A 13,477-nucleotide genomic window follows, 5' to 3' on the forward strand; every position below is an offset into this window, starting at 1 on the left:
TTGTATCGATTGATTGTAAAAGCCCATCATGAAGGTGTTAGGTCTGTATCATTCCCTCTATTATATCATTCAATTAGCGACCGCCTAAGCCGCGCGATTTTTCCGTGCGGCGGCGGCTGAGATTTTTACGCGGCGGAGCTTTTGTTTATGATCGCGTACGCGCGTGGGCGTCCCTCACCCACATGGCGAGCGCGGGTTCGGTGTCTCCTCGTGCCCACGTCTGTCCGCATAAAGAAAACGGCCGACGGTACAGACGCGGTTAACGGTACTCGAGGAGTCCCTCTACCACCACCTGGCACCACTCTATCCACGTCCGCCTGCCGCTTCTTCTTCTTCCTCCATCTGACCTGATTTCCTGACCCACTACCGGAACGAGAGAGACGTGTTCTCGACCACTAATTCAATTACAGTCTTTCGCGTCGGACCTCTGTTAATTTACAACGACTAGGCTAGTAGTAATACGCCCGATATCGAAAAGCGGACACGCGCTGCAGTATTATATACATTTAAGGTATTATATCAATACGCCGTGGAGAACAACGCCAGTCTCTCCGCGGTTGAGGGATTAATGATCGGGTGTCCTATATCTTCGAACGGATAAACGCTGCTTTCTCTTATTGCCTAGTCACGACCTAACACGAATAGAGTGCAAGTTCGACGTCAAGTAACATTAAAATCGAGAGATTGATCGAGACATTCGAGAAACATTGAGAAGAGAGATTGAAAGAGAGAGAGAGTGAGATATAAGGATATTTCTATTTTTATGTTCTACACGGAAGGCTAACTTTATATTTAATTTTTGAAAATTGTTGTTTTTTTAATTAAACATTTTGTTTTAGCCACAAAAATATTTTTAAAATATTCAAAATTTTTATCATCAAATACTTCTACTTTATACTTTTATTCAATTAATCTCGAAAACGTGCGATCTGAGGTCTTTGTATTAAGTTTTGCTTGAAAGAATGAGTTTTTGGTCGTGCATTATTTCACTTCTCACGATACTAAATACTTATCACGAAGGCACCCTCTTCGCACTCTCACCCTCAGCGCAAATAGCGGAAATTCATTTCGCCTTCCCGATCGAAGTCAAGGGCACACTTCGAAAGCCGTAGGAGAAAGGGAGAATTTCTACGCGTCCGGTCGGGAAAACACCGCGGGAAATTTTATATATAGACGTACATAATAGCGGTTAAAAGAATTCGACGGAAGCAACCACCAGTAGTTTCCTCCTGCGGGTGAGCGAAACGGAAGCGAGACCGTCGTCTGTGACGAGCTTTTGCACCGAGAGAGAGCCTTTGTTCCCGCCTGCGAAAACTTTTGACTCAACCTCTCATAGCGCATTCAGGAAAAGCTCCTTTTTCCTCCGGCTCGTACCTCTCCGGCGACACCTCGTGGATTGCTTCCTTCGCGAAGCACTTCCGCTCCGGTGAGAAACTTGTAAAACGTGACAAAGTCCTCGCTGGGCTCAGGGTGTTCTGCTTCACACCGCGAAAATATCCGGGTTACGAGAGGGACTTTACTGCACGAGCGCGCGTGACGCGTGATGCGATTCGTGGGACTTCATTAAGATATTTATTACAATAACACTTGTAATTTTATTCATTGCGTGCCTGTTTTTCATGTACAAAAAAAATTAATTGCCAAAAATCTTATCTATATATCTTTCAATTTATGCTTGTCGTTCAATTATAATCTGTTCGTAATTTGTTCATTAATTCATTATAGATAAATTTGTTTTCATCCGTACTTTCTGTATTTATAGTAATTCTCCAGCTTCTTTATTTTGCATATGCACGAGGGGTATATTCAAGTTAAAAGCCGAAGCAATTTCGTGCACGTAATGGAGTCGCTTTCGAGAAACAACTTCGATTCGCTGTTATCGATCCGCTACTCACACGCGAGCCTTCAGTTTGTCAATGTAACTGTACATCAATCATAGTCAGAAAGTTTGAGTCTGTTCGATGGATTCGTAGGAAGCCGAAAACACACGCTCTCGAGAACATGATAGAGGAGAAGGTCGGTTCAATCTTCATACATGGCACTCTAATGTTTTTAATCCCAGATCGAAAAGCTAATGTAATATCGTGGTTAGATAGGTTTATTTAATTAGGTTAGTTATCAAATTATATTCTCGTATATTACTTATCATAACGACGAGACGAATAATTCTTAATTTAAATTCTTAAATAAGAAATGTTTCATTAAAATTATAAAATTAAATTGCAGTTAAAATAGAGCAGCTAACTAAAGCCATCAAATAATTACTCAAATATATTTATATTTCGATTCTAACCAAACGTCTATTTTAACATAGTCGTACATAGCAACCTGGTGCCCAGTATGTGACAAGCAAGTAAGTGTCGAGGAACGAGACACGGACAGACTTCTCACACATATCCGTAAACATCATCCCGAGATCGCTGGCAAATGTTTGAACAATCAAGTATGAACGTTCGCTTTTTCAACTAACATAAAAGGAACATAAAAGGAGTATTTTCACAATAAGTGTAAAATATAGCAGTAAAGGAATCTCAAAATGTTGATACGATTCTATCAACACACGTCAGAAGATATAAAATGTTATATATATATATATATATATATATATATATCTTTATTTTATAAAAAATTATGTTCCTTTATAATGCTATATCTCGCGTATTTAACATTACTCTTTAAATACCTCACATTTCGAATCATATCTGTTCGTGACGGTAAGAATCTACATAACATAAAAATCTACAAGACTCTACATAAATTTCGGTCAATTTCGGTTCTTAAACTTCCACGTTTTTTCGATTCTGGGGGTGCTACCCGAGAAATTAGATATCTTGATAGATGGGATAGATAACTTGATAGATGGGAGGATCGTACGGAAATTACGCGCAAAAAAGGCGGAGACTGCACGTTCATGTTTGTGGTGGCTTTATCGTCTTGCGTTCCACCTTCGACCTTCTTCTTATCCATCCCGCAGTCCTTCAACCCGTGAGTCTCTTGGGTTGAGAACATATAAATTTTCTAAAATCGATATATAAGAATGACCTTCCGTAATCCTCGAAATAAACTTGCTACACGTGCAATAAGTGTCAAAAAAATTCGTGTGTGATAAATGTAGTCTTCGTAATATATAACAGAGTTTCGAAATTTTTATATTATTTATTTTAATTGATAACTTGTAAAAAATTATTTCCATTTTTTTCTCATCATTTTCATATCTACAGTCATCTCTAATATATTTGCTATAATAAACTAAGATTAAATAAGAGTTTATCTTGATAAAAAATATATCAAAAATTTTAATTACTGTTACATGGCTCAATCATAAAGTCTCATCTATAATTTTTTTTATCACAAGATAGCCATCATAGTCATCAATGGCCACGAAATTAATTAAAAAAATAACGATAATTATCTATGACTACTTTTAAAGAGAACTTTTCATGGATATTCCGCACGATTGCGCTCGCAAATTGAATCACGTGACGACGTACACGACGACGCTCGACGACGACTGCGTTTCCCTTACTTCCTCTCGACTTTTTTCAGACGAACGGAGGTTTAAGGATATCGTCGAATCGGATTTCGTCTCAGGTCACGCCAGTCGATAGTAGCGACAAGAAGAACGAGCCGAAGAAAGTTTACGCTACTCGTGGTAGATACCGATGCGATTAAACCTTACGTGCCGCACGGTAGCCGAGAGAGCTTTCGCGATATATCCTAATTCGGATACGGTAAACGCTAAAGTTCCATGTTTGGCGCGAGTCACCGTGGCTATTTCCGCCTTGAATTTATGTGATCGTTCGCCATATCTGAAGTAGGCCAATACGAAAAGAATCGTTGATTAACGAGAGAGCATTCGGATTCCACTAATTACGCAGCAGGCCATACGAGACTAAGCAGAGATTATTGCGCAATATCGAGATTTAATTCTCAAATATTATTATTGATAATATACACATCACTTTTCATTTTTATTGTTTTATTATTAATTTTAATTATTAATTTGATTTAATATTTAAAAAAATATGTCTATATAAATAATTCATATAGGATCTAAAATTTCTTATATGTTAACAAAGATCGTAAATCGGTATTAAAATTTTCACGTAGGTCCGGTCGCACTGACGTCGGTCAGAATCCCAGCCACGATTAACCAAAATCCCTTCTCCTTTATATAATATACATACAGACAGTCGTTCAATATTTACAAAAATGGTTGAAATGCGATTAAAGCTGAGCGACGTCGGTAAAACCGGCCCTTGGAGGGAATGTTTTGTCGTCTGCGGTCTATCCAGCGCAACGACAGTCTGTGGTTCCGATTGTGGTCGATGTGAAAGCGTTAAGGCTTAAAACTCGCTTTCGCCGTCCGCAGTGGACACGTGGAAATTACACGGCGAGAGGAAAGTCTGCCCCCAATGCCAGAGGGAAGCTGTGCCGACGCTTCATACGCGCGGCGACAAACTGACGACCTCACATATCGGAGCCCTCTGCCTTTTCGGGTACGTACACGAAATTGAATCAAAGATCAATTGATTTAATTAAAATTAACAAAGGGGGAGCTTTAAAGAAAATGTTAGAATAAAAAATCGTTATTGAAAGATATTTCAACCACCGCATAATTTGTCGTGAAAAATTATCTATATAAAAATATTTAATTCGTTAAGCAATCAATTCATTTAATCAATCGCACGTTTAATTTTAGAGCACTATCTCTGATAAATATATCGCGTAACATTATTGGCAGATATAGGAGATCGTCCTGCTGCTCTATCTCTAATGATTTATTACACTTCTTTGGAATACGACTCCACATAGACTCCTACAGAACTCTCGCGTCTATCTGATAAAACTTTTTGCCTCCTATATATGTAACACCGTTTCTTTCGCTGCGACCTTCGTTACTGCTCTTAATGAGAGATAGCTTTTTGCTGACCTTTTCACGATACGCATGGTCAGCCAGACGAAATTTAGAACTCGCGGCTTTTTAATTCGCGCGCAAGCGGCCAAGGATTTTACGTCCGCTATCTAATTGATCTCCTGTGTCCTCTGAGAATTCCTCTGATTCGAGAAATTAAAATTGAAAATCGAAATTCGATTAAAATTGAACGTAAATTCCTTGGTTCTTGATGATTTTCAATCTTTTAAAAATAATCTCTATTTTTTATTACTATCGCTTCTTTTGAGCGAACTGCAATTTCCGTACGATCAGTCTTATGCTCGCGATACGCGCACAACCAGGTGCCTATCAGGTTCTCACCGCAGGGCGATTCGCAACAGATGTTGGCCATTTTGCTTTATTCCGTTAATGATGAAGCGCGCGAAGAGGGTTCGCATCATCTGCCCATTGTGCGGCTACGTTTACGGCACCTTCGAGTACAAAAACGCGAAGCTGACGCCCTGCAAGCCCGCTGGCGCCGGGGATACAAAAGCGGCAAGACTTGCATCGCCCGTACCCGCGAGCTTGCGCGCGCGAACTACGAGAGAAGAATCGCTGGGAAATTAATAAAGAGCGCGGAATCGTGGACGTTCATTATTGACGTATCGGCGATAACAAACGTCATTGTGCTCTTTCCGAATAAAGCATTTTCAACATTACGCTCGTTTCGCTACTAATATTTCGATGTCGATTGTCAACGACACAATTATGTTCATCGCGAAAGAGAAGAGCTTAATTAACGCGCCACGTTTTATTATTCTATATTTTAATAAAGTACTTCATCAATACATGGTTTTGTTATCTACATGAATAATTAAGACCCGCTTGATATTTTAAATAAAACAAATGGACTACCATTCGGCTAGAATTTATACGTTTCCGCTAATGAACGTGGTTCGAAAACGAGAAATTAATTTGCGAGACTAAACTTTTCAGTGTTGCAAATTTGTTTACAAGAATACAAAGACACGTCGGGAGACCAAAGGTTTGTTTGTACTACGCTGTATATGATGTTTCACAACACATAAACATAATTTTGTAAATTCACAAATACATTAAGATACATTAAAATAATGTAACATCCGCGTGCGAATGGTTCGCTTGTGACGGACGTTTTATTACTATAAAACAAAGTGCTAAAATATAACAGTGCTAAGTTTTGAATTCATCGAAAGAGATAAATAAGATACTCGATCTCGTTCTACAAAACAACGGCGGCGGAGAAAAAAAAAGCCGCGAGCCACGCGATGCAAACATTTCAATATGTGGTTACGCGCGCGATCATCAGCTCACGGGCGATTTCCATAATGACTTATTATGCTCGTAATTAAACCGCGGATTTTGTTGTAATCAGCGGCCGTAGCGGCGGCCCGAATCGGTTTACCGCAAACAACGCGATTGAGCGCCGCGCGTTTAAAACAGTAATTAGAAATGCGTTCGTAAATTCTGTTCATTAATGTGTTACGCCCCGAGTGTGCGTGTATGCGTATTCTCGTTGCTGCGAAATGCGCGCGTGCACCCACCGGGGAGCCCAGGTATATGCTTATCGGACGCTCACGAATGAATTTATGCTTTCTAGAAAGCGGCGCGCTTTTGTAAATCACAAAGGGCGGAATGCAAGCGGAGCGGGCCGTCACCAAGTGGCATGTTGCTCCCGTGGATTCCGACACTGAAAGCATCCGATGGTAAAACTCGCGCGCCGAAACGACCGAACAATGTCTTCTCCACGGAAGGTCTGCACAGAGCGATCTTTATTAATTCTGAGTAAATTAAAAATTTCAAAGGAACATAATTAAATTAGAAAGCGGGGGGAATTTTATATTTTCCTTTTGTCGAGCTTAAAGTAATAAAAAATTTTACGATTGTTATTACGAAGAGAAGTTTATTAAATAGAATATAATATAAATACGGTATGTACCTATTTGAATATAAAGCCAGCATAAGTCTAACGCTACGTATATTTTTACAGTTGAAACATGGAAATACCACGACGAATCAATTCGTTGTCCTGCGTGTGGCGTGAAGGAAGTACCGATAATATTAAAACAACAGAAATTCACGAGCTCTCGTCTGGCTGCATTTTGTTTAATGGGGTTAGTCATTAAGAAATCCTTGAAGTTAACTATTTAACAAAAGCAGTGCTGCAACTGCACGTTGATACGTGGCGAAAAATAATGTAAATTGCAGGTTACATAACTCTGATCTCAATCGCAATGCGCACGCGCGCGTGTGTGTGTGTGCGCGCGTGTAAAATAATACTCGCATTTATATATTCAACGGAGCCATGAAAGCGCCATGATAAATCGATAATTTAATATTAAATAAATAGAAACGATCAAGGGAAAAAAAGAGAGGGATTTTAACGTTCGCTTGCAAATGTTCCCATATTTCGCGTAAATTCGTACCGATAAAGCAATGCCGCGGTAAAACAAGTTTTCGATAATCGCTTATTAGCGGCGATAAAAACGACGCTAATTAGCGAGGCGCACCTGCGGATTCTCTCTGAATAGTCTCTCCCTTATAATATACGGGTTTTTCAAAAGACCAACGCGCGGGCATCGCGCAAAACGGTCGGAGCCGCGAATCGCCGCGAATCGTAATCATTAAATCCCTTTCGTTTAAATTTAATCCTGGCCGCGGCGGCGTCCGTTTTCAGCGAATTGAATTCATACGCGACGGAAATCGCGAAATTACTCGCTCTCATAAATCACGACGAGTGACTGTCGATAAGCGTGTAATGCCGTATTTCAAAATGAAATATATTCACTTCATTAAACCTGATTAGCGAAGTGCAACGCGATTTTATGTAGCGATGTAAGCCTCCATCAGGAAATAATCTCATTTACGATGCATTTACATGGTTCTTTTCCCCTACGCATATGTAGAGATAATTCTACCATCCCTGTACTTTTATTAATTATATATAAGTCTATTAATTGATATAATGAAAGAAACAAGACGCTTGTGATTGTCTGCTGATTATCTTAAAAGTGCTTCTACATGCGGTTTGTCGCCGTATTTTGATCAGGATTATTTTTCAAAATGAGAATCTAGAAAAATACACAGAAAGCAATGTCAAAAGTAATAAGAATAGATTGTAACATATAAAAAATTTAAAATTTTTCAACAGAAGAGAGAGAAAGATACGCTTGTTTCCAGCTCCAATTTAATAACGTTCACAATTTTGTATCCTACACAATTTTGCGAGATCACAAGTCTCACGTTTTTTTTTATTAAGCTTTAACGAAAAACTAGGACGAGCGTATATCGTTGATGCCCTTCCTCTTGCAGATGCTGGCCCTTCTGCTTCATACCGTTGCTGATGAGACGTGACAAAAGCACGCGCACGCTGTGTCCGCGTTGCGGTTACGATTACGGAATTTGTACGCGAGCAAAGAGCAAACTGATCGCCTGTTCGTCCAAATGCGCGTTTAGTCGCGGGAAATTAAACGATTTCGCGAATTCACGACCATGTCATCTTCGGGCGGAATACAGCAACTCGCGAGTACAACCGGGATATCGCCAGGTGAGCGGTATCACATCGTTACGCTAATCGCATCAACAGATTGGTTCCGATGCGTGCATATTGGCTGGTTAATCTTAGAATTCCGATTGTAATTTCGAAATGCCAGATATTGACGGTGCGTACATTTTCAAAGAAAAAAAAAAATGAAAATAATTTATCAGCTAAATCTTGTAATAGCGTTACTTTTACGATTATTTAATTTTAGTAACATCTGGACGTTTGGGGTGGCATTTTTCGCTAATTTTGATAGCTATAATAGCTCTATCATAATTAAAAAATTGTGCCTATTGTTCTCTTAAATATACAGATATAATTATATCATTCCATTTACTGTTATTCGTCTTTAAAGTCTCATCAATCTTTTACTCAAAACACCTTTCTCTAAAATTAATGCCTTAAGAGAAATTGATGCGTCATACGCTTTACATGCCTCATTCACTGTAGTCACTATAGTCTCGTGTGCATTCGTTACGCGTCATTACGTCGTCGCAGAGGGGAATAAAAAAAAACCGATATCTATCCGTATATCGGCTGAAAGACGGTACACAGATAGCGTGCTAACATCAACGACGCTTCTCGTATGACAAAGAAAACACTTTCCATGGGTGACGAGGCCGCGAGAGCTCTCAGGGTCTCGGAGGAGCGTCCTCGGCGTGAAGAAGAAGGCGGATCTCGTTGCTGCCGGTCGCAATCGAAGCTATCGCACGGATACGCCTTTTGTGCGAACCAGGTCACGGTGAGTCGTCGTTATCGTGGTATTCTATATAAGGTGGCCCACCATCGTCGCCGGAAAATATTTTCAGGGCTCCTCGGACGAGGTCGGCGCCGATTTTCACGCGGCGGAAATTTGATACGACGACACTCCCTCTGATGATAGATATCTCGAAGTTGTAGCTTTCGTTAAAATTGTGCAAAAAAATGCGCTTGAATTTATTTAAAAATGACAATCGAGAAATGTATATACATCATATATCTTATAAATATTAAAATAAATGTTATAAATGAAAAATATTTTTTAATTAGAAATTTCGCGAAAAATTTAATTTGAGAAAACTCAATATTCAAAGTCAAAATTTCAAAAAGTATATTATTGTATAATTTTTAATTTATTCTTCGCGTGCGTTACTGCAGGCCAGTTATTATTTTTGTAGTAATTATCATAAAATATTAAAGATAACTATTAAGATATAAAAAATAATTATTATGCATAACTACACTTATTATTATACACAAAGAGAATTTTTTTTAAATTTACCCTGCAAATCATGTTAATTATGGGACAATATAGTATTTAGGCAAATTTTACTGTGCACTACAATAAGATTTTGCAGTAAAATTTATTGTAGTGCACAGTAAAATTTACCTAAATACTATATTGTCTCACAATTAACATGATTTTCAGAGTAAATTTAAAAAAAAAATTCTCTCCGTGTAGAAATAAGAAAATTCATATATCTCGCTATCAGTTTTCGTATCGCTTTGAATTATTTCGATTTTTGCGAAAAGCCATATGTTATATTGCATATTTTACATTACACTGTCTCAAATTCTTAAAACGGATGACCAAACCGCATCTTGCAATTCTTATTGTGTGCAGAATCGCGATTCATCGTACGACGAATGTAGCAGCGACGATTACGTGAACAAAAGATGGGATCGTCGGCGCGACTTGGACGAGTCGAAAGCTCCGAAAGCTCGGGGACACAACGAAGGCAGCACAGGGACGGTGACGGTCGATTTTTATGCGAGACAGGTTTGCTGTCGGGAGTGCGGCTAGGAGAAACGAACGAAGAGATGGTCGAACGAACAGAGAACGAACAAATGTATTTGCACATTGCTCGCGAAACGCGAACTGTTACTTCGTTATTCCGTGCAAATTCAATTCTGCGGAATTCCGTGGTAGGGAAGGCGAGTTCCCCGTCGTAGAACTTAAATGGAAACTCGCGGCACAAACAGTTTCACGCTGCGAGAGATGCGATTTGCGTTCCTGGCTGACTGACAATTTCGTGGGGAACTTCGCGAAACGAGACGAGACGAGACGAGACGCGACACGTCGTATTATTACTTTATTAATCACCGGTTACGCGGATTTTCGAGTACACGCGGTTCTCTTTCTGTCCTACAACCTTCGCTTTTTGTGAGACACAATCGCTGATATCTTTTTTTTTTTATTTGAAACATATTTACGCAGCTATTCATTTTTTTTTTTTAGATAAACTTTTACGAGATTTGTGACGTCAAACGTTGAAATAAAACACCTCCAAAAATTGTGCTCAAGCCTTCGTTTCTGAATGAAACATGCCAGTGATTATTTTTTTGTTAAAAATCTAAAATTCTTTCATCTCGATTTTTCATGCTTTTTTTTCAAAGCTTCTATAGTTTCATTTTCAATCGTGTATAAATCGAGAGGATTTTTGTATATGATAGCATGAAACAAGGGCATTTTCCAATCGTTTCACTCTATTGTAATTATTTGACATTTGAAAATAATTATTGACGCGATTCTTCTCGCGATATTCGTTACCAAGACTGCAGGAACATTCCGGGAAATTACGATGAAGCGAGCGAGTTTCGGATAAACGAGGGTACTCTATAACGGGAGATTTAATAGGCGTACTCCAATTTATCGACGCGTTTAAGGCATAAAATAAACGGATCGCCAGGACGTATGAATGGCTCTCTATCTTTTCTTTCTCTCTTTCCCTCCTTTTCCGTTGGACAACTACGACATTCGTTTCATTTCCTTATTACCTCATTATCTTACGCCGGCCGACTTGTCTACCGAATGCATCCGTATAATAATTTCCCGGAATTCTTTGCCAGCTTTAGCTCGTAAAACGGGAAAAACTCGCGCGCGGAATGAATAACTGTGCGCGAACCTCGAATCCTGCTAAATGGAACTCCGCCGGCGGAGGTAAATCGCGGTCCGAAGGTGCGATCACGCGCGTTGCATCCTAATTACTATAATCGGCCACTTTATTAATCATAAATAGATGAAGTATCCAAAGTCCTTTGAAATTTAAATTCGGCCATTCATTAGCAAATTACGAATCAAAGTGTGATATAATTCACTTTATCAAGCGCTTTTTAGCGTAATAATTAGATTAACATCTCTATTATATCGATATAGAAGTGCTATTTTATTTTATAATGTTATATGTTACATTAACGTTATATAATTTTTTGCATAAATGATTTTATACTTGTGATTTTTAATTAAATTTTTTTTTCATGTAATAAATAATGCATTCCATAAATATTCCGAAATCTCTACAAGCGTTACGTGGAATTGAAATTTTAAGATGACATGATTTTATTTATGCGTGCTTATTAAAACTTACTTAACTTGAGCGTACATATTTTAAACAGAGCCGAACTTAATTGTGCAACACATCAGCATTATTTAATCAACCAAATCGCATATTTTCCTCTAACGAATTTACTTACCACACATAATATCGCGCTGCAACGTTCACCCTTAAAAAAGGCACGCTCAATTGCGTAATGCGTTTTGAATTATTCGGAAAGAGGGGAGCAAAAAGTGCGCCACAGGAGGATGCGAGCAACGTATGCAAATCGGATCCTCGCGGAAAAAAAGGTCGCAAAAAAGCAGCCGACCGAGCCGGCACAGCCGCCGATTCCGGTGTTTCTAAATGAGCGCTCGGATTCGCGCTTATCTAAACAATTAGTATGCACCATCACAACCGCATACATTATGCTCCGTAATGGACGTAGCATATCGCATCGCGCAACTAAACGAATACGATTACGCGTTTGTCCAGTTGAAAGTATATGCGTGAGTAATGCATGTTGTTGTCGTTTTATTTGCGGAAAAACTGACATATAAGTATGCCGATTAATGATCTCCACTGAAATAGATGTTTAAGATTATAATCACTATTGAACGCGAGTTATCGGGAGAAGTGACTATTGTCCGTGAAAACAATTAATTAAATGGAAGCAAACTGAAATTTATCTACAGCAGTCCAGAATTTCTGTTCGACTGAGTTTAACGACGCTGCAATTAGCGACGGTCACATCGAAGCACGTAGGGGGAAGCGCGTGGCTCAGTGAAGTTCTCCATTCCGAGGGTAAAAGATGAGTCACCCCCGTCGGGGGGCCGCCACCTTCTCGTCTTTTATTGTCGCCAATAGGTACCGTCCGCGAGCACTGATTGGCCGGTTACAGGAAGAAGGACGAAAGGTCCTCTCCTCATGGAAAGAAAGTTTTCCACGAGCAGAGAGAACGCGGCCAAGAGAGTCAGCCAGCCAGCCAGCCAGCCAGCCAGTCAGCTAGCCAGCCAGCGACGTGGCACGTAACGGGCATAAAACGATGAAAGTAATCTCGGCTCTGATCTCGTAGACGGTTACCAGAATCGGCGATCGATACGCCGGAGTGCGCCCGTAAAGACAGCTCGATTCCACTCCATTCACGTTGTTCCTAATAGAGTTTAGTCCTCTTATTGTCTTCGCGTCGTTGCAGCTTATCTTTTGATGACAAAACTTATGAGCCGTAGTCGTCGAATATAATAAATATTATATAATCAGGAGAGAGAAAGAGAGAGAGAGAGGGGGAGGTAAGAGGGAGAGAGAAAGCGAACGGAAAACGTTTAATAGCTGGCATGTAACGCAACAATTTGCATCAAATGTAAATTTTAGGCATCATAAACACAATATAATAATAACAAATATAAATATAAGAGTTAGTACACGTTGCGTTAATATAATAAGAGCGCAGAGTCAATTTAATTTAACTCACAAACAGCAATCAACAATTGAAGAGCTTATTTCTGAGTCGCTTTAAATCCATATCCTTGAAAAATGTAAATTACGCGCCGTCCCTCCGCGAATGAATGAGCTACGAGGATCGCGAATATGAAAAACGAAATGCAAATAACGAACCGCGAGTATACGAAATACGCGAATATGAATCTTCTACTGTACTCTCGAACCTCAATCTACCGTGTGAGTGTATAATACCGCCGGGGAGGGAGGGAGGGAGGGAGGGAGGGAGGG

General features: G+C 39.5%; 2 protein-coding genes across 5 annotated transcripts in view; one reads left to right on the forward strand and one right to left on the reverse strand.

Annotated features, from left to right (window-relative positions):
• LOC105448940 (CCR4-NOT transcription complex subunit 6-like) overlaps nucleotides 1–13,477 on the reverse strand; it is a 487,816-nt gene that overhangs the window by 130,326 nt on the left and 344,013 nt on the right. The gene's annotated exons all lie outside the window — the stretch shown is intronic.
• LOC105448911 lies at nucleotides 1,896–10,734 on the forward strand. Of its 3 annotated transcripts, XM_011687786.1 has the most exons (10): nucleotides 2,046–2,110; nucleotides 2,315–2,443; nucleotides 2,820–2,985; nucleotides 3,547–3,652; nucleotides 4,373–4,499; nucleotides 6,516–6,669; nucleotides 6,906–7,029; nucleotides 8,228–8,462; nucleotides 9,052–9,198; nucleotides 10,060–10,734. In XM_011687786.1, exons 5-10 carry the CDS (start codon nucleotides 4,416–4,418, stop codon nucleotides 10,237–10,239), a joined length of 924 nt encoding a protein of 307 aa, XP_011686088.1. In that variant the 5' UTR covers nucleotides 2,046–2,110; nucleotides 2,315–2,443; nucleotides 2,820–2,985; nucleotides 3,547–3,652; nucleotides 4,373–4,415; the 3' UTR covers nucleotides 10,240–10,734. The 3 variants fall into 3 exon arrangements, with proteins under 3 accessions (XP_011686079.1, XP_011686088.1, XP_011686097.1); XM_011687795.1 differs by lacking the exons at nucleotides 2,820–2,985; nucleotides 3,547–3,652; XM_011687777.1 differs by lacking the exons at nucleotides 2,046–2,110; nucleotides 2,820–2,985; nucleotides 3,547–3,652; nucleotides 4,373–4,499 and adding an exon at nucleotides 1,896–2,016.

Source organism: Wasmannia auropunctata, unplaced genomic scaffold (assembly GCF_000956235.1).
Source record: "Wasmannia auropunctata unplaced genomic scaffold, wasmannia.A_1.0 LD336111.1, whole genome shotgun sequence".
NCBI lineage: Eukaryota > Metazoa > Arthropoda > Insecta > Hymenoptera > Formicidae > Wasmannia > Wasmannia auropunctata.

Excerpts from the sequence above, each read along its gene's own strand:
- LOC105448911 (XM_011687777.1), top strand. Across the intron at positions 2,444-6,515 it reads GCAAATGTTTGAACAATCAA|AAAGCGGCGCGCTTTTGTAA; the intron begins GTATGAACGTTC and ends TATGCTTTCTAG. Across the intron at positions 6,670-6,905 it reads CAATGTCTTCTCCACGGAAG|TTGAAACATGGAAATACCAC; the intron begins GTCTGCACAGAG and ends ATATTTTTACAG.